This window comes from Amyelois transitella, chromosome 9 (genome assembly GCF_032362555.1).
Source record: "Amyelois transitella isolate CPQ chromosome 9, ilAmyTran1.1, whole genome shotgun sequence".
Classification (NCBI taxonomy): Eukaryota; Metazoa; Arthropoda; class Insecta; order Lepidoptera; family Pyralidae; genus Amyelois; species Amyelois transitella.
The window spans coordinates 5106354-5124925 of NC_083512.1; the positions used below are offsets into that span (position 1 = coordinate 5106354).

The following is an 18572-nucleotide window of genomic DNA, read 5'->3' on the forward strand; positions in this document are numbered from 1 at the left end:
TTCCCATACACCTTAGAACATCATAACATCCACATACTTACTTAAGGATTTATTTGATATTACATGGATATGTTGATGATGTTGAATCATAGAAATTAAAAATATCTACGAAATTACATACTCGTACATACATATGGTCACGTCTATATCCCTTGCGGGGCAGACAGAGCCAACAGTCTTGAAAAGATTGAATAGCCACGTTCAGCTATTTGGCTTAATGATAGAATTACAAAAGTATATCAATGTTTTTTTTCTGATTTCAAAGATCAAAATAAAAAAATAAAGACCATAGTATCTCCACAAACTTTTAATTTTGTTACGGCAACCTATCATCAAATCTTGCAGATCACAATTACAAGGAAATGAATTGATATGTATTTAAAGGAAATTACATTATATTCGTAAAGAAGATAGGTACTTAATATTCAAAAGCATAGCTACATTTAACACTAAAACCTACTTAGCAAATCAATGATCATATTTACATTTAATAACTTAATTTTGAATTACTTTAGTATACGAGTAAGAAGTACCTAACCACTTATTAATTAGAAAACCATTTCGTAAATACGTTACATCCATTTCCATGGTCACATCATTTATGTCACTCACTGTCATTGTGTCATCAAACAGGAAATGTAGATATTTTAATATATTGAGACATGGACCTAATATGTATTGAGAAGTATGAAAATTTTAAATTTTATTTGACATAAATGAAATTTTCGTTTTGGTAAAAAAAATCATAATCTTTTTGTTCTCTACATAAAATTTTTAAAAATTATAATAGTAGAAGCGTCCTAGTGACTAGGTACTTATATCTAACAATTTTCTTCAAGGAGTAAGTTAATTTGTAGACAGGTATTAATTGAATAACCAGTTCATCAAATAGAACTGATTGGCAGAACCTTTCAAAAGATAGAAAAATTATGTAATGACTTTCATGTCTCTGATAAAGTCGAAGGTAGTAACGTCATCGCAAAATGTCATCTTGCCATTAATATGCGCGACATTTGCTGTCAATATCTAATTAGTATTCATTACAACGAACCTAATATAGGTTTATATACGTAATGTTAAGATTTCAATTGTTCGAATTACATAAATTGGGAATGATCACATCATATACACGAACTTTATATTGATGGGTTGACTAGCCAATTGTCACTTCATTTACGTTACCGCGTATTTACACATTTAGCAACAGTACTCATTAAGTAGAGTGCCGAAATATCGAATAATAAAAGTCCCGCAGTAGACAATATAAATCAATATAAAACTGTGAATTGTATTCACGGAATTGGTGGGAAAAATCTAATAAATAAAAATTAGTTTATCACTCTTTGACTTCACCTACTAGTTCAGGACCACTTCGATGTTCTTTTTTTTTCAACCACACATATTTGTAGAATACTGCTGGCAATATACCGCCGACCATGGGTCCTACCCAATAAGCCCAATGGGCGTCCCACCTTCCAGTCCACAATGCTGGGCCCAAAGTCCTTGCTGGATTCATACTTGCTCCAGTTAAAGGCCCTCCGGCAAGAGATAGTACTACTACTGTAAGACCAAATTTGATAGCTGCAGAGTCCTGGTTCTTAGAAAAATGAGGATCCCACAATGCACAGTTAATTAATGAAAGTGCAGCAGATAATATTACTTCAACCCCCAAAGTCTGATACTGGTTGAGATTTGGATGCGGCAGCGTTAAGCAAATTTCATTTTCAACCATGTCATAAGAAGATATTGTGATCAGAATGCCATATCCAACTATAGATCCGAGACACTCGACTATTATGTAAGCAATTGTCACTGAAAACGAAATTTTCCCGAAAATCCAAGCAATTATTGCAACGAACGGGTTCATGTACGCGCCTGACAAGTGTCCGAAAATCTGGACGTTAGCCATGACTGTCAGACCAAATCCAAAAGGCGCATACATCGGAGGCTGTACTTCAAATCCATCTAGGGGTATGCAGGACATACATCCAAATATAATCAAAAATATCATGGCTACAAACTCCGCTATTATAGCTCGCCATTGTAAACTGCACCAAGTAGCTATTGTTTTCAATAAAGATGGAGATTTGGAAGGTATATTTTCAGCTACGTGCACAGCGATGGATCGAGTAGGTGACACTGTCATCCTGGCTGATAATTTTACACAATTTTATTTAAATTAAAAGCACACACCTTTCACTGTTTATGAATCACTTTCACATGGTTTTGTTTACTACAAAGGTCATTGTCTTAAACTGTAAATCATTATTTTATGACGTATATTTTTACGATTGGACCGTTCTGTGGACGTGTCTGTGCTGCGACGAGCACAACCTTAATGTTGACATAAAGATATTCAACAGTAAACCCCACTGCCGAGTTTATTACACGAAATAAGATATAACAGTAATTCTCTTTGATATGGAGTGTTATCAAGTTTAGGCATGATATTGAGCGTTCTTTATGTGAGCATGGTTGCATTACACTGAAATAAATATACTTAATTTACAGGGAAATAATATTTTTGTATCATTATTTCATACAAAAGATTCCCTTAGAAAGGAATTCTTTTAAAGTCATTTCAATCGACCGAACATTGGAAGGGACCTTTTTCTTGATAATAGTCTAGTTTTTTTGTAATATTTTGTACAACTAGTAGGAGGAATTATTATTATAAACTACAACAAATTATCTGCAGATAACACAAATGTTATACTTATCTTTACATTCTTAATTTTATAATGGGATCCTACTATTTAACTTAGATAAAAATTTCAATTATTTATTCATGTATTCTTTATATTCCATTACATCATAATCTTATATGTATATAAAATTCTCCCGTACTCCTCCGAAACGGCTTGACAGATTCTCATGAAATTTTGTGAGCATATTGAGTAGGTCTAAGAATCGGCCAACATCTATTTTTCATACCCTTGGTGGGTATGAAAAATTGATGTCGGCCGATTAAGTTGGCCGAAAATAACGACAGCTAGTTAACATAATAGTTTTATCCATGGACAAATGCAATTACACACTTTGGACGTTCTATAGCATTCTTGCTTATAACATGTTTGCTAATAAATTGACGGCCATAATTTTGTCTGTAGTTTTTTTTAAATTAATAATATAAATAACCCATCTTCATTCTACCAATACTTCATTTGTTTATACTTAAGTCTACGTTGGTCAAAGAGCAATCGATATTGCGTATACATATTGCAAACCTGTCTTGAAGGTCACAATCAAGTTAGTGTGCAAGCGCAATGAAAGATGGTAGGTACAAGGACTTTGGTATTCTTGTTGCGATTAAATATTACTTCTTAACTACTTAAATAATTTATTGAATTGCTTAAAAAAATAGGGAATATAATATTTCATTCCATTATTTTATGCCTATTTAGTATTTTATTTTTTCCAAGCCTCTCACATAGTAACATATGCAATGTTGCCTGTTTACCTAAGGTTGTTATCTTTATTGTTTTTTTCAACTTTACAATACATTTTCTTACTGCATAGTTGTTGTTTTAATAGTATAATAATAAACTATGAGTTAGTTGTTAAGTAAATTTATCGTATTACTCTCAAGCTTTGACTTAGGAATACAGAACAGAGTGTGAATGGAAACGTTGAACGAGGAAAGCTTAGACTAACACCCTTTGATTAAGTCAGTGACATCTTGGAGAAAGGTCAAGTCAAGATTACCCTATACCGATTTCCGTGTATCAAGAGATATTCGAACGTGGGTGAAACAAAACAATTATGCAGGGATCATGGCAAGTGGGAACGCGAGAAACGCACAACATATGTTGTGTCAAGCGCTTAGAGTGCCCAGATTCACAGGATAGCGATAAGGGCTGTATGTATTGTTGTATACAAAAAATGTAACGCTACAAGCTATATTAGGTATCTAACAAGCGTGTCTGAGGACATCGCGCCGTACGTGCCTCGCCTACAATCCTCACTGGAGGTTCTGTCGTAAACAATGTCGTTTAGCGATGGTTGTTATCGCTATTTTCTTCGCTTACTGATTTATGTACGGTAAGGTGATAGCACTGTCTCAGTTGAGAACTAGACGGATCCGTTCGTTCGATAATAACTTGATTGTAAATTTGTTATTGGGATATGTCTTACTAACAATAACTCATATAACCTAACGAAAAAATATCGTAACGTGACGTGCATTTGGATGTATAATACCTATTTTAAAATGTTATCCTATTGATATTGCTATGTGTACACGTATATCTCTATGTCTTAACAAATTTTACTTTTATATTAATTATTTTTCGCCTGCGACTTCGTACGGGTATCTAATGACCAGTTCCCGTGGAATATTCCTCCTAAATGTTAGGATAGGGATAACACAACACTTTATAAGAAATATACATGCTTAGTATTCGATTGTACTATGTCTGTCATTTACTCATATGTAATGGATAAGTTTTATTATATTGATCCAATATCCAGGAATTAATCCCAATTGTGTCCTCCCTGAGGAGGGTCTAGTTTCGACAATCGACAGGACGACTTCGTTAACTGTCCACAAAGTTATCGCATAGACTATGAAATAAAACTATCGCGAATCCCCCGACACCCAATGCTGGATTTTAAATCAACCGTCCGCTGGATTCCACGCACGTCCGCCGTCGTACGTTGAACTAGTAGCCGGCTTACAGTATGTGAGGAGCCTAACTCCAACCCATATTAGTTGGCTTATCCCTTGTTTACTCATCCAGAAAGTGGCAAACAAATATACTCATTACTTATAATTACCTATTTCGATTTCAAATTCGAAAATAAAATGCTAGAATATGAAATATATTTCTGTTTTATAGTTTAAAAAGTTGACTTACCCAATGTTTGATCGTGAGGATATGACTTCCCGGACTAACACCAGATAGGAAAAGTTATTGTAGAAAATTAAACAAATTACATTAAACTGCTTTATGTTAAATGAATTGTATTGTACGTACAAAATTAAAATATATTATATTTTTAGCACAGAAGGGATATTTTAATTAAAAAAAAATATATTTCGAGACTATTTAATAATAACAATTGAATTTATTTAATTAAATTATAAATCACCAGAACGAAAGCATAGAATAGGTATAAAACGGAAAAATATCACCAAGATGACGTGTTGACGGCTTGACGGTCGCGCGGCAAAAGAGGGCGAACCCTGTTGGCGAGCCCTTATATAGGCTACGAAAAATATATCTGCTAACACGGCCTCTCCTGACGTAGGTCGTCCTCGACCTCTTGTGCTTAGATACCTTGGGGACCTAAGTCATCACGTGAGGTTCCTGCTGGTAGATCAATCCTGTCGTCATCAATATCATTATCTGAAAGTAACGAACAGGATTTAGAAACTCTGTAACATTCAAGGCAACTATATACGCATAGTAACAATGAAATAAATTGTAGTATTGTGGCACTGCACGAACTATAAAAACAAGCGGTCTCGTGATCCACGTAGCTCTACGTCTGATCACATAGTCGCCGAATCTGTTAGTAGGCAGTACCACAATAGCTAGAAAAATATATTAGCCCTGTGAACCACGTAGCTCTACGTCTGTTCACACGACCAGTTAGTTTTAGTTATGTAGACCTCGTAGCACTACGTCTGTCTACATAACTGATACTTTGGCAGACCACATAGCACTATGTCTGTAAGCCAAAGGGAAAATAACATTTGACCACGTAGCTCTACGTCTGTCAATGTCAAAGGACCACGTAACTCTACGTCTGTCCAGGACCACGTAACTCTACGTCTGTCCATATAGAGAAGAGAGGACCACGTAACTCTACGTCTGTCCACAGGGAGAAGAAAGGACCACGTAACTCTACGTCTGTCCACAGGGAGAGGAAAGGACCACGTAACTCTACGTCTGTCCAGGACCACGTAACTCTACGTCTGTCCGTTAAGGCTCCCTTACTACCTGCTTTATTCCCACAATCATAACGTTATTCATCATACTTCTACAATTCATCAGTCAGTGTGTTTGTCAGTAAATTTGTCAAAAACTGAAAGGGAAAAATGTCATGACTTGCAAGAATTTAAAGGGAGTAAGTTAAAGGGACCCCAAAAGAACCTAATATGACAAAAACGGCTATGATTGCTTTGTAGGAAACAGGTATATTCTGTTGAACTCATTGTCAAAGAAGGCAGCACAAGATTCGGGGCACCACTCGCCTCGCCATGGCACCATATACTCTGCGGCAGCTTGGGTGGCTTTCCATACGACCCAGACAGAGTCGCAGCTCGTACCTTCCACCAGGTAGAACACGTGTCACTTTATAAGGACCACGCATTCCAGAGTCCATTTTGCCTGTTGACTGAGAACTTAATAAAAATTACAAGATAACGCGGTGAGCGTTTGTATTGCTTTGGCGCCTCTCTTTGACGGTTGACATAGGAATCCTGTCAGGCACGATGTGATTGAAGTAAATCATTAGCCTGAGACCTACTTAGTTCACGACGCGCTCCTCTATTTTTATTAGAGTCATTGTGCACAACGTCATATGATAATGACCTTATGACAGGAGTAACAGCCTCTATGCCTAAAAGTTAATTAAGCGCGGAAGTTTGCCTAGTTTTATGTTTTGTAATATTGAGAATGAGTTGTAACTTCCATAACATTTCTGACCACAGGTTCTTCCTGTAGTTCACTTCTATGCTCAGCAGGTTTAAGATTATGTGAGAATAGCGACAAGTTCCTTACGAACCACTTCTTGTTCAGCACCCCATTTAAATTAAACTCCTGACTGAGCTCACCTGATTAGTGTCGTTTTGGTAGGATAGTTATTAGTTAGTTATTGCCTGACTTGCTTCACAATTTCTGGAGTTGGCGAATCTATTAAAGCTTTGACTTTATTAGGGCTCGGTCTAACCTGACCTCGACTGATTCACAACCCAAGTACTCAACTTCAGTTGTCAAGGAGAAATACTTTTTAAGTTTAACAAAAACCTGCTTCCGTGTGAGTTTTCAAAACATCGCTAAGCAAATCCGGGGTATTACTGGTAAGGTTAATGTGTAACTTACCTGTAGTTACAGTTGTAGTAGCTGTACCAGTAATAAAAAGTTTGAATATGTTTTAATTACCTCCATTAGATAATCGCGAACATTACCTTGAAGGGGTGTATTTACTTGAGGTGTCTCACTAACCGCGGCCACGTATCTTCTCATGGATGAATGGGTTCTAGTCAAATATTGTCTATTCCGAGATCGTAATGTTATTCCATCTCTGTTCAAAACATCCGTACCGATAATAATAGTGGTATTCATACACGTCGACGGAACCTTCACGAGATCAGCTTCTATAGAGATCTCATCAAATTCGATAGATAAGTAACATACGCAGTTGCAGGTATTTCTTGGTTGCTAATACCTTTTAGTATACAATTGGTTGGTTTTAAGGCGCACGAAAATTATTTTAGTACTTGCGATATGGTAACACATACGTTCATAGTTCCGCTGTCGATAAGTACATCTATAGGAATACCTTACACTGCCGAAACTAGGTTCATCTTGCATTTTATTTGTTTCCAACGAACTTTGGGATAACTCTGAACAGAGATTGACATTTCGTTAATTGCATGACTCTGATCTTTCTTTAGCAAAACACTTATCTTGAGTATGACCGGGCTTTTTACAAAATGTACACGAAATGGCGGTAGATGTAGGTGAATCATTATCAAATTGACGCGGTTTCTTATAACACCGATAACTTTTATGTCCCGCCTGGCCACATAAACCACATTGTAAGGTTGAGAATTTATTGTTTGGATTGTCAGAATATTCACGTTTTCTATTAAATTGAGGCTTAGAATCGGGTTTATCGCAGCCAGGTTTCACATAAATAGATAAAAACGAGACCAAATTTTCGAGACTCAGATTGGCGTTAGCCGCTGCAGCACGCACTTGTGCATCAGTTATACCTCGAATGGTTATTTGTGTAATTAATTCTTCACTTAAACCTTTTACTATTCTTAATCTAAGCAAAGTGCGACGCGCATATTCGGCATACGTGCTATACTTATCTGATGTAGTATTCATTATGTCAAATAAAATATTAGCGTAATCTAATTTATTTGGACACAGAGATCGAAAATCTAGCTTGAAATTGGACCAGGACCGGTCATTTGAACCCCACTCGTTCAACCAGGCTTTTGCATCGCCTTTTAAACAACCGGCCACGCGCGATAAACATTCACGATCATCCCAATTGTTAGCGAGTTTAGCCCGATCCACCTCTTCAAACCAAGACTCTATATCATGTATAGCGGGATCAAAATTCGATACGTAATAATGTGTACGTGGGGGGGCCAATGTTTTGATGGCATCAACCAGCGCTTGCGCCGTCGACAGAGTGCTGTCGACATGTGACGTATTGTCGTCACAGTCAACCAGGGAAGAGTGTCGTTGTGTATCTACGGGGGCACTGCGCAAGTTAACACCGTCATAGCTATTACGACGTGATTCGGATTCGTTAGAATTTACGACATTTTCTTTACAAGCGAGGGTAGTACGAGACGGATTATTATTTTCTAACGCATCCAACCGTAACATAATAACATTTAAACTTTGTTGTATTGCATTTAAACCATCACTACTGCTTGTCTCCGGCAAAGGTACATTTTGAGGAGGACTACGTGAAAGGCTCCGGCGCAACGAACGTGATCTACTTTTAGAACGTGACTTATGTCTACGCGACCTACTTTTTGAATGTTTACGTTTGGAGCCGGCCATAATAATTACGGTTTAACACTGGCCGCAAAATTTCAATATCACAACTGACAAATAAAATCACTCAACACAAAATACACACAGTAAAAAGATACAAGACTGTAAAAATTATGCTTTCGTTCTTGTTAACTAAAATAGACAGCTGTGGGCTAAAGGCCTATCCCACTTCTGATTTTAGCACAGAAGGGATATTTTAATTAAAAAAAAAATATATTTCGAGACTATTTAATAATAACAATTGAATTTATTTAATTAAATTATAAATCACCAGAACGAAAGCATAGAATAGGTATAAAACGGAAAAATATCACCAAGATGACGTGTTGACGGCTTGACGGTCGCGCGGCAAAAGAGGGCGAACCCTGTTGGCGAGCCCTTATATAGGCTACGAAAAATATATCTGCTAACAATATTTATTACTCTTTCATGTCGACATTCACAAAATTAAAGAAATAAAAAAGATATTCTTTAAAGCAGGCCGCCGGAATCCATCTTGCGAAATGATTCGCAAAAATTATTAACTTAAAGAAATATTTTTCTATTTTATACAAATACATCTATTTTATAACGTCCATTTAATTCCCACAAAAAATATGCCTTCTATTACTATCTTTGTTACTATTTAACTTCATCACATTTTTGTTCGAGTTCCACATTTTGAACTTCCAAATTTTTGATTTCAGGGTTTGTTAACCACATATACTTGTAGAAAACAGCCGAAAGTGTTCCGCCAACTAAAGGTCCAACCCAGTACACCCAGTGAGACTCCCATCTCCCGGTCAATAATGCTGGTCCCAAAGATCTGGCTGGGTTCATACTGCAACCAGTCAAGGAGGATCCCGCTATACTCAGGCCGATTATTGTAAAGCCGAATTTGAGTGCAACTGATTCTTGTTTAGCAGCATTGGCTGGATCCCATAAAGCACATATCAATAGAGACAGAACAGCCGTCAAAACCATCTCAATACCTAAAGCTTGATAATCATTTAGAGTTGAGTGTGGAAGCGTCAGGCAGATTCCCTTTTCAGCCAGATTGTGCGGTGATAGATACATAAGTATTCCATATCCCAATGTAGATCCAATGCATTGAGCGATTATAAAAGCTATTCCAGTTGCAGCGGATATCTTCCCGTATATAACACCAATCACTGATACGAATGGATTCATATGCGCACCAGATATATGACCGAATATCTGAACGTTAGATAAAACTATCAAGCCGAAGCCAATAGGTGAGTAGAGTGGTGGCAGGATATGGAATCCATCGATAGGTAAACAAGTCATACAGCCGAGTAGCAACAAAATCATAGTAGCTATAATCTCTGCAGCTATCGCCTTCCATTGTGAGCGGCACCAGGTAACTACTGATTTCGATTCTGATTCGGATTGGGTCCGCTTACTGTCAATTACACTGACGATGATAGATCGAGGGCTAGGAGGCACAGTCATTTTTACAAAACTTTGCAATACAATCGAAAAAGTTTTCACATTATATTGGATGGCCGATTTCAGTACAATCCACTTTTTCACACTGCCTGATAAAAGGTAACTAATTTGTAGATGAAAAAGATCACAACGTTTAAATAAATTTGATAAGTGAAGAATGGTAGCTGATTAGTAAATTTAACTTTCGTTATCTTTTAAAGTAAATCTTTACTGACAACTACTGTTTGAACAATGAAATCAAATATACGTATGCTCGTGTCTGATTTTGTGTTAAGGATATCGAAGTCGTGACCATAATAACTGTGTAAATAGATATTTATATATATAATACCGTCAATTTTAAACTATTTTAGAATAATGATATGCCGTACGATGCGACTTAATAGATAATAAGCCTTGACAGCCGGAAGGTAACAAACAGCATTCCAAAAAGAAGGGGAGAACAGACAAACAGCGAAACAGTCAGATAGATAGACAGATTTCGAAATTGATTAAATTAGAATTTGTTTCAATTGTAGTTGAATCATATAGTAAGATTCAACTACAAGAAAAGAAAGAGTGAAACTTTGTAATACTAAGAATTAAGTTTTAAGAGTACCTATATCATAGATCCGACAAAACTAGTTCTACCATTAATCGCTTGTTAAAAATGTAACTTTCCTAAGGCAGAAAAAGTTGCGTGTACCTAATCCGGCCATTTACTATAATCCCTGTTCGAGAAGGAGTGTCGGCCTGATTAATTGCGTGTCGGGAAACTTCGGGATAGCCTTTTAGTGAGGATCCATTCCTGTGATCCATTCGTATATCGGCATCTGGCCCGCATAGGGAATCAAAAATACGATGGGATTTGGCAGATTGCTTTTAATATTTATTTCTTGCCTCCGGTATTCATTTCGGTTTTATCTATTTTCGCCGCAACATTGATACGATATTGCCAATTTATGCATTTGCTATCTTTTTCTAGAGTAAGGCAGATATATAGATAGGCAGAACAATGTATATCTACCGTGAATAAGCCATTTTCCCCAAAAAATGGATAATAAAAGATTATAATTTTACAACAGAAATACCTGAATAATAAAAATTATTTATTCATTGAACTTTAAATTATAAATTTACAACAAATCATTTCATAAAAAAAAAACAAATTAAAATAATTAAGACTTTTATTTGTATGGTAAGATGGTTACAAGCAAATTAAAGTAGAACCATTTCTTCACTCGTGGACTATATGACATGAGACGACGAAATGAAATCACAGTGCACATTTTCCCCAGGGTTAGTGCTGGGCAAGTTGCCGTATTTTATTTTGTTCAAATTTTTATTGCATTCAGTATCACTTACTAATTGGCTTTTTAACCGAGCTATGAAGCCGATAGCTGAAAAATGTTATCGAGAATTCACAATGATATTAAGTTATAATCAAATTTGTTCGAAAAATAAAAATCATGCCTGTGTAAAACCTAGTTAGAAATAAAATAAAAGTACTTATTCATTAAACTTCTAAATAAAATCAGCACACGTCCGATGTAAACCAACTGTGACTAGACCGGCTTACACCTTCGCATCGGAGCCAACTCCAAAGCATATTACTCTACTTATCCTTTGTTTATCCCGTCGCTGGTACTTACGTTAGCCGCCCTTTGGCTCTGTACTCACATTTTGTAACTTTATGGTGCCATAATAGATATTGTTGAACTGTACGTACATCTTTGCAAGACTTGCCGTTCTGTTGCTTCAAAAATATTTCTGTTTAATCTTTTTCTGTTTAATTAGAATGATTTCCTTTACAAAATAAGCTTTATAGAAATTGTGCAAAGCGAGTTGTTGACGAGTGTAACTTATTAACTTACACTTTTACACTGCATATGCTATTTTTACCAAACTACAAATTAAGTATGAAGAAAAGAAAATAATAAATAAAATGCTTTGTTGGACAGGGAGACACAAAGTTTAAAATTATTCAACAGTCATACAATATTTAAAAGACCACCAATTTTAAAGTTGTGAATTTTTGAGTACTATGCTTATCTGTTAGCAAAGAATCTGTTGGCTTTGTCTCCCGGTAAGGGATAAAGACGTGATGTATGTAAATTTTGAAAATATTCAGGTCGTGCCTGTATAAATACAATTGCATTTTCAATGTAGTTATTACTAAGTCATACATAGGGTTGGGTTATATGTCAAATCATAACGAGTCACTTAGAATGCGGGGCGGGTAGTTTTGGTTGGTAACAGGCAGGAGGCAAGCGTGTGTGCCCACATGAGTTCGGAAGCTCATTTCAAACGCCGTTTCTAAACTTAAATTTACTGGGTACAGTATGATTCTAACTTCTGGAAACTTTCAGCCAGTAACGACTTTAAAATTACCTCTCTTTTAGGTAAAATTTGGAAATTACGCATGGAATAAAAATTTAAGTATCATCATTAGCTATTCACATTTAAAACCAAATTTGTGATTCATCTTTATGATGATGGCATAACAAGCTATCAGTATCTGAATCTCGATTCCATTATTAATACATCCAGTTGAGTGTGGCCTTTTATTATTAGATTTGTAGGTATGTTGGAATATTTCTACTCCGTATCGTACTCGCACATGTATCTTGTCCGTGAGGAAAGATCTATGTATGATTTTATATCAGAGTATTCAACACTCATATAGGAAGAAATTTGCATGCAGCATTAAGCTTATCTGTACAGTCATCTCTATATTAAGTCAAGTCGCTGAAAGGACTAAAGACAGTAAGAATAACGCGAAGACAAGAGTTATCTCACCCTTTTACCCCAATTACGTTCATAAACATTAGTAATAGTGTTGCCATAATAAATGGGGAAGAAATAAACCTTTTCACTCCGAGCTCGTGCGTATCCAACTGTCGGAGTGGCGTACGTCCATTTTTCTTTTTTCACTCTCGGCAAAAGTAGGAAGAAAAATTGCCTGCGACGTTGTTAATTGAAAAAAGCAACTTGGGTAAATTACCCGAGAAATAAAGCACTTACATTACACGGCACTGTGTCTGGGCTATTTAAATGTATACTACCATTTGCCCGTGGCAATTACATTATTATGAATAAAATGCATAAAAATTACTAGCATTATATTCGCAATTCTACTTGCAGTATTAATTTTTTTTCTATGTATTTCATTTGTAAGTCCACCCTTTGATCCGGGACAAATTAAATTTCGTATGAAAATAAAGGACAGCCATGAAAAGAGTACCCTCATTAAAATCCTTGGGGACTCAACCACAGATAAAAAATAAAGTGCTTTCATAACACTAGTTTACAAAATTCCACTTTTTGTCAGTTGCCGTGATTTAGATGGTTGATAGTGTTTACTTGTGACTCGTTTATGTCAAATCTACCCTTAAAATTTTTCGTGCAGCTCGAGTTACTTTGTTTATGATTTTTATCATTTGTGCTTATTTGTTTACCGATAAAGTACGTTTTTTATTGTATTATAAATAATATCTAAAGTTTTTGCAACATGAGTAGTTCAAAAAGACGTTGCTTAAATAATCCAAATCATTTTTGCTATATATGCGGACAATATGTGTTTAAAGAGAGTAGAAAAGTTATACCAGAGTTGGTGAAAAATACCTATTTTGAGTACTTTGGGAAGCTCTTGGATAAAAATGACAAGTCTTGGGCTCCCAATTGTGTGTGTAAATCGTGTGTGGAATATTTAAGATTATGGAAAAGTGGTAAAAGAAGTGCCTTTAAATTTGGAACACCAACGATTTGGCGAGAACCACAAAATCATCACGAAGGCTGTTACTTTTGTAGTGTGAATGTAAACGGTTTAAACACTAAAAATCGAGCTAAATGGCAGTACCCAAGTCCTTCTTGTGTTTAGCGTCCGGTTCCGCATGAATCATGAAACAGTTTGTTAAAGCACTAGATAAAAAAGGGAATTGCTTTTCATACATTTGGCAAAAATTTCCTCAGCTCACTATGGAGAAGATTAAAGCCAGTATATTTGATGGCCCCCAAATTAGAGAACTCTCAAAAGATGTTCAATTTAAAAATTCAATGAGTGAGCTAGAACTAAGGGTTTGGACAGCTTTTGTCTCTGTGATGCAGAATTTTCTCGGAAACAAAAAATCGGAAAATTACATATGTCGAGCTTGTAGAAGACCTTCTTTTACAATTAAAAAATATGGGGTGCAATATGAGCATAAAACTTTTGCTTTTGATTTCCGGAAAATTTAGGGGATATGAGCGAAGAGCAAGGAGAGCGTATGCATCAAGACTTACGAGTCATGGAAGAGCGTTATCAGGGTTTTTGGGATAAGAATATGATGTCTGACTATTGTTGGTCTCTGATACGCCATTTTCCTAAATCTACACATCAGAGAAAAGCTTTGAAACGAAGTTTTGTAGAAGCCAATGATTAAAATAATTTTTTAATAAATAATTTCTTATTAAATACATGTTTTTTTTCTGTTTTTACGTCATAGCTGAAACTCAAAAACTAGAGCTGATAAAAAAAATATATTTATATATTTGAAATATGCATACCATATAAAGTTAGCAACAGCTAAAATTATTTTGGCAACAGATATACTGTAAACTAGTGTAATCATCCTTTGCCTACTTAATGATGCGGCGATGTACTGTCATGAGTTTAAATAAATCGAGCTGAGACTTCGTATAAAATATTTTTAGACTATTATATTGGTTATTTAGAGTTATATATATACTTATTTCAATTTAAATAATATAAAAGTAAGTAATTTTTGAGGTTAAAAATAGATAGACAACACTGCAAACCATTTTAGGTAATGTATGTAGTGTCGCGCTGGAATAACTTATAAAGGTTTCTTAATTATTTATAATTAAGTAGATACTCTAAGATATACGTATATTTTTTAATTATTTTTTCTGATGAAGACATAATTTTTTTAGAAAATGTGTAGAGCGATAATTTAATTTCTAAAATTGTGCATAGTAAAGGCGTTGTTCATCATAATTACGTTCTATTCAAAGAAATGCAGACGAGCAATTAAGGCTGGCGGCACATTCGCGCACCTATTTCACGCTTTACTGAAAACCTTACGGCTCCATTGCTAATGCCTATTGTCTTCTAGTAACATGTCACACTTGTAAAGACGAAATTTGCTTCTCAAGTTACAATGTCGAATTTTTAGATAATTTGTTAATGTCTTAGTGAGCATCGGTTGAATTGATTAGGTGCCCGATTTAAATGCTTGATGGACAAATGAAGGCCCAGGTTCAAATCACGCCTCTATCAATGACTCTTATTCTGAACTATGTACTTAAATTTGAGGGTTAACCGATTGTCCTACAGTGAGGAAAAATAACCTTCACTTTCAGGCACCTGAATGAGTATCCGTAATCTAATACGGGTTAGATTCTCCTACAAAGTTTGCGGAAGTCAAATGGACTATGTGTTCACCCAATCCTGGATCATGGTCAAAAGCACATCCTGGTTTTCTCTCCAGAATGGTGAGAACTCCAGAACTCCAAGAGAAACTAGAAGATAGGAAATTTCTTAGCATATAAGGCACCAATTTTGAAAAGAGTACACAAGGTTGTTCATGATTTACAATCATGAACAACCTCGCAAGACCATCAAGCCGACCTTATAAGTTGTTGTTGTTTTCAAGTACCCATGGATCAAAAAGAAAAGGCTACGTTTTTGCAGTTGCCTGCATACCTGACGCTTTTTGAAGCTTTCTTTTTTGGTTCTTTTGTGCTCTGTAACTCTTTTGACACTTAAAAAAGAGGTAGACGTAGTTAATCTGCCGGAGACTAAATTGTTTACACACTATATTATCAAAAATATTAGTTAAGTTTATTAGTCTTGGAATAATGTACACAATTTTATTATACTTATTAACTTTTATCGGCCAATTTTAACCTGTGTCCATTCTTGAGGTTACTTTTTGACTCCCTCTTCAGGACTTATTTTTCCAGTGCTTCTATTTATTGCGGCATATACATACATACATACATACATACATAAAATCACGCCTCTTTCCCGAAGGGGTAGGCAGAGACTACCTCTTTCCACTTGCCACGATCTCTGCATATTTCCTTCGCTTCATTCACATTCATAACTCTCTTCATGCAAGCTCGGCGGTTTCGGGTACTTTTGACCTGACCCTTTACCAGGACGTCCTTAATTTGACCAAGATATGTTCGTCTAGGTCTTCCCACTCCGACCTTTCCCTCCACACTCTCCATGTATATCTGCTTAGTCAACCTGTTTTTATTCATCCTCTCCACATGACCGAACCATCTCAACATACCCTTTTCTATTCCTGTAACTACATCTTCTTTCACATGCGGCATATATATCACGATATTATATTAACTGGTATATCACATTGCTAAAAAAAACACTCCTTGCTGCATGTCTCTGCTTCCAAATTGAATGAATTGTATGTAAATCCAATACCATTCTAGATTTTTATTTGTTTTAAATTTAATCACGTACGAATTACATAGCCCTCGCCTTATTCAAATAGACTATTCAACAAAGTAGCAATCCTCACACAGAATATAACTACGAAGAAAAGCAGAGGTATAATATTTTTTAATTACTGTAAACCAAAATAAAGTTTAAAATAATTTTCCCCGTTTTCAATTTACCGCGAGTCCCGATAAAATTATACAAAGCGTCCTTGTTTGAGCGTCTTGTTTTTCTTCCGAGCGCAAACTGCCTTAATAATACTGCGCGTCCAAACTTTTAACTGGCAATTTCAACATTTTGATCGTTTAAACTGGTTTGTCAACACATTTAGCGATGGATAAGGATAATGTTCAAAGAAATAATTTATGGTTAATAATTTTCATTCCAAATTTTAATTTAAAACAGGTACTTGGTTTTTTTGTTTTTTTCTTGGCTTTGGCTTTCTTTTCAATGTCAGCTATTACAGGCGCCACAGTTCGGATCTAAATCGCAACTGCACAGTCTAAAAGTTTGTAATCCATCAAACGCATTAATATATTCCCATAACACTTGAACGTATCCAATAACAAATGGACTGTCAGTATCGTTGATTAGTTCGACACTTTCGCAATACACTTCGTCATCAACCAGAAGGGCATTGACCTCAGTCTCTTTGCCGTTCACGTCAATTTTACATTTCCACGGTGTAAAAGCCATATAGATATGTATCTGTGTTATTTTCACTACAATTGTTGCTTTTTTTCCGCTGGCGAATGTCATTTGTTTTTCTGATTCAACGACTCTGGGACAAAATTTTGGCCCCGACATGAGAGCGTCGGCTACATTTTTCGGATGAATGTGGTTATCGCTTCCGCAGGACTGCCTCGTACATTTGCCTTTATTTACACACCAAACGCAGAAACTTTTTGATAAACATGAAGAACATGATGATATGCTGTTGCATTCTTCCTCAGCTGGTTTCGCGTCACCGTTGTGTGCAGTTTGCATTGTCAGTAGTACTAAAGTTATGAGGGTTCTTTGAAGCCACATTTTTAATGTCTGTAAAAAATATTGATAATGAATAAGTGACCGAAAATATTTTATAACAATATCGCATGGGAGCATATGTATAATATTTTATTCCAATTATTATATTTAAATAACAAATTCACATCATTTTAGATCGAACTCCATAAAATCCGTAAGAATAAAACTTTTGCTTAATCAATATTTCTCACTCTTATCATAATTATCTTATCATAATCGCAGTAACGTGCGATGATGTTGTAATTTAAAATAAAGGCAAATGTAACTTACAAATAACAATACAAAGTAATATTGAATTAATTATTGTCCATAACTAATTAACGGACAATATTAACTTACCTAATGTCTTGGCAAATATGTACTGAGAGTCAAACATAACCTCGCAGCCGTTAATATAACGAATCATATAATTATACATTGTTTATATAGACCTGTATCTAATCTGTTTCACGGGTCAGATCATAGTGTGTAGTATCGAAAACATCTTCCCTGATATAGCGTGTGAGTACTATCGAGTGGACAATTTTATTTACAGTATGTTTATAAATAGAGACAATAAAAAATCTGTATGTAATTTTAAGGGGCTTTTTAAATCCAAAAAATATAAACAAGCGCAAAAGACCATATTTTTGCAATTAACTTAATAATGTGAAACAATCTAAATAATTATATCAATATATTAACTAGCCAGCTAGCACAGTAAACATAATTAGTAACGTAGCGTTCCGTAGCAGACAGGAAGAAAAGCTATACTCGTGGAAACCCTAAAAAGATCGGTATACTGGCATACTCTAGGCTTTTTCTCTCATACATAAATATAATCACGCTTTTATCCCTTACAGGGTAGACAGAGCCAACAGCCTCAAAAAGATTGAAAGTCTTTTTTGAGAAATATTTTTTCCGTG

General features: G+C 35.5%; 3 protein-coding genes across 3 annotated transcripts; all 3 read right to left on the reverse strand.

Moving 5' to 3' along the window:
* Positions 1-291: 291 nt before the first annotated feature.
* On the reverse strand, positions 292-2412 carry LOC106134750 (aquaporin). The gene has a single exon (XM_013334879.2). The coding sequence runs from the start codon at positions 2144-2146 to the stop codon at positions 1337-1339; it is 810 nt and encodes a 269-aa protein (XP_013190333.2). The 5' UTR covers positions 2147-2412; the 3' UTR covers positions 292-1336.
* Positions 2413-2553: 141 nt separating this feature from the next.
* On the reverse strand, positions 2554-10347 carry LOC106134748 (aquaporin-4-like). The gene has a single exon (XM_060945708.1). It carries the CDS (start codon positions 10200-10202, stop codon positions 9372-9374), a length of 831 nt encoding a protein of 276 aa, XP_060801691.1. The 5' UTR covers positions 10203-10347; the 3' UTR covers positions 2554-9371.
* Positions 10348-16978: 6631 nt separating this feature from the next.
* LOC106134749 (uncharacterized) lies at positions 16979-18289 on the reverse strand. The gene is made up of 2 exons (XM_013334878.2): positions 18007-18289; positions 16979-17679 (listed from the first exon to the last, which is right to left on the reverse strand). Exon 2 carries the CDS (start codon positions 17668-17670, stop codon positions 17095-17097), a length of 576 nt encoding a protein of 191 aa, XP_013190332.2. The 5' UTR covers positions 17671-17679; positions 18007-18289; the 3' UTR covers positions 16979-17094.
* Positions 18290-18572: the final 283 nt, after the last annotated feature.

Bases quoted from the DNA above. Each gene is read 5' to 3' on its own strand.
- LOC106134750 (XM_013334879.2), bottom strand. From the start codon at position 2,146: ATGACAGTGTCACCTACTCGATCCATCGCTGTGCACGTAGCTGAAAAT.
- LOC106134748 (XM_060945708.1), bottom strand. From the start codon at position 10,202: ATGACTGTGCCTCCTAGCCCTCGATCTATCATCGTCAGTGTAATTGAC.
- LOC106134749 (XM_013334878.2), bottom strand. From the start codon at position 17,670: ATGTGGCTTCAAAGAACCCTCATAACTTTAGTACTACTGACAATGCAA.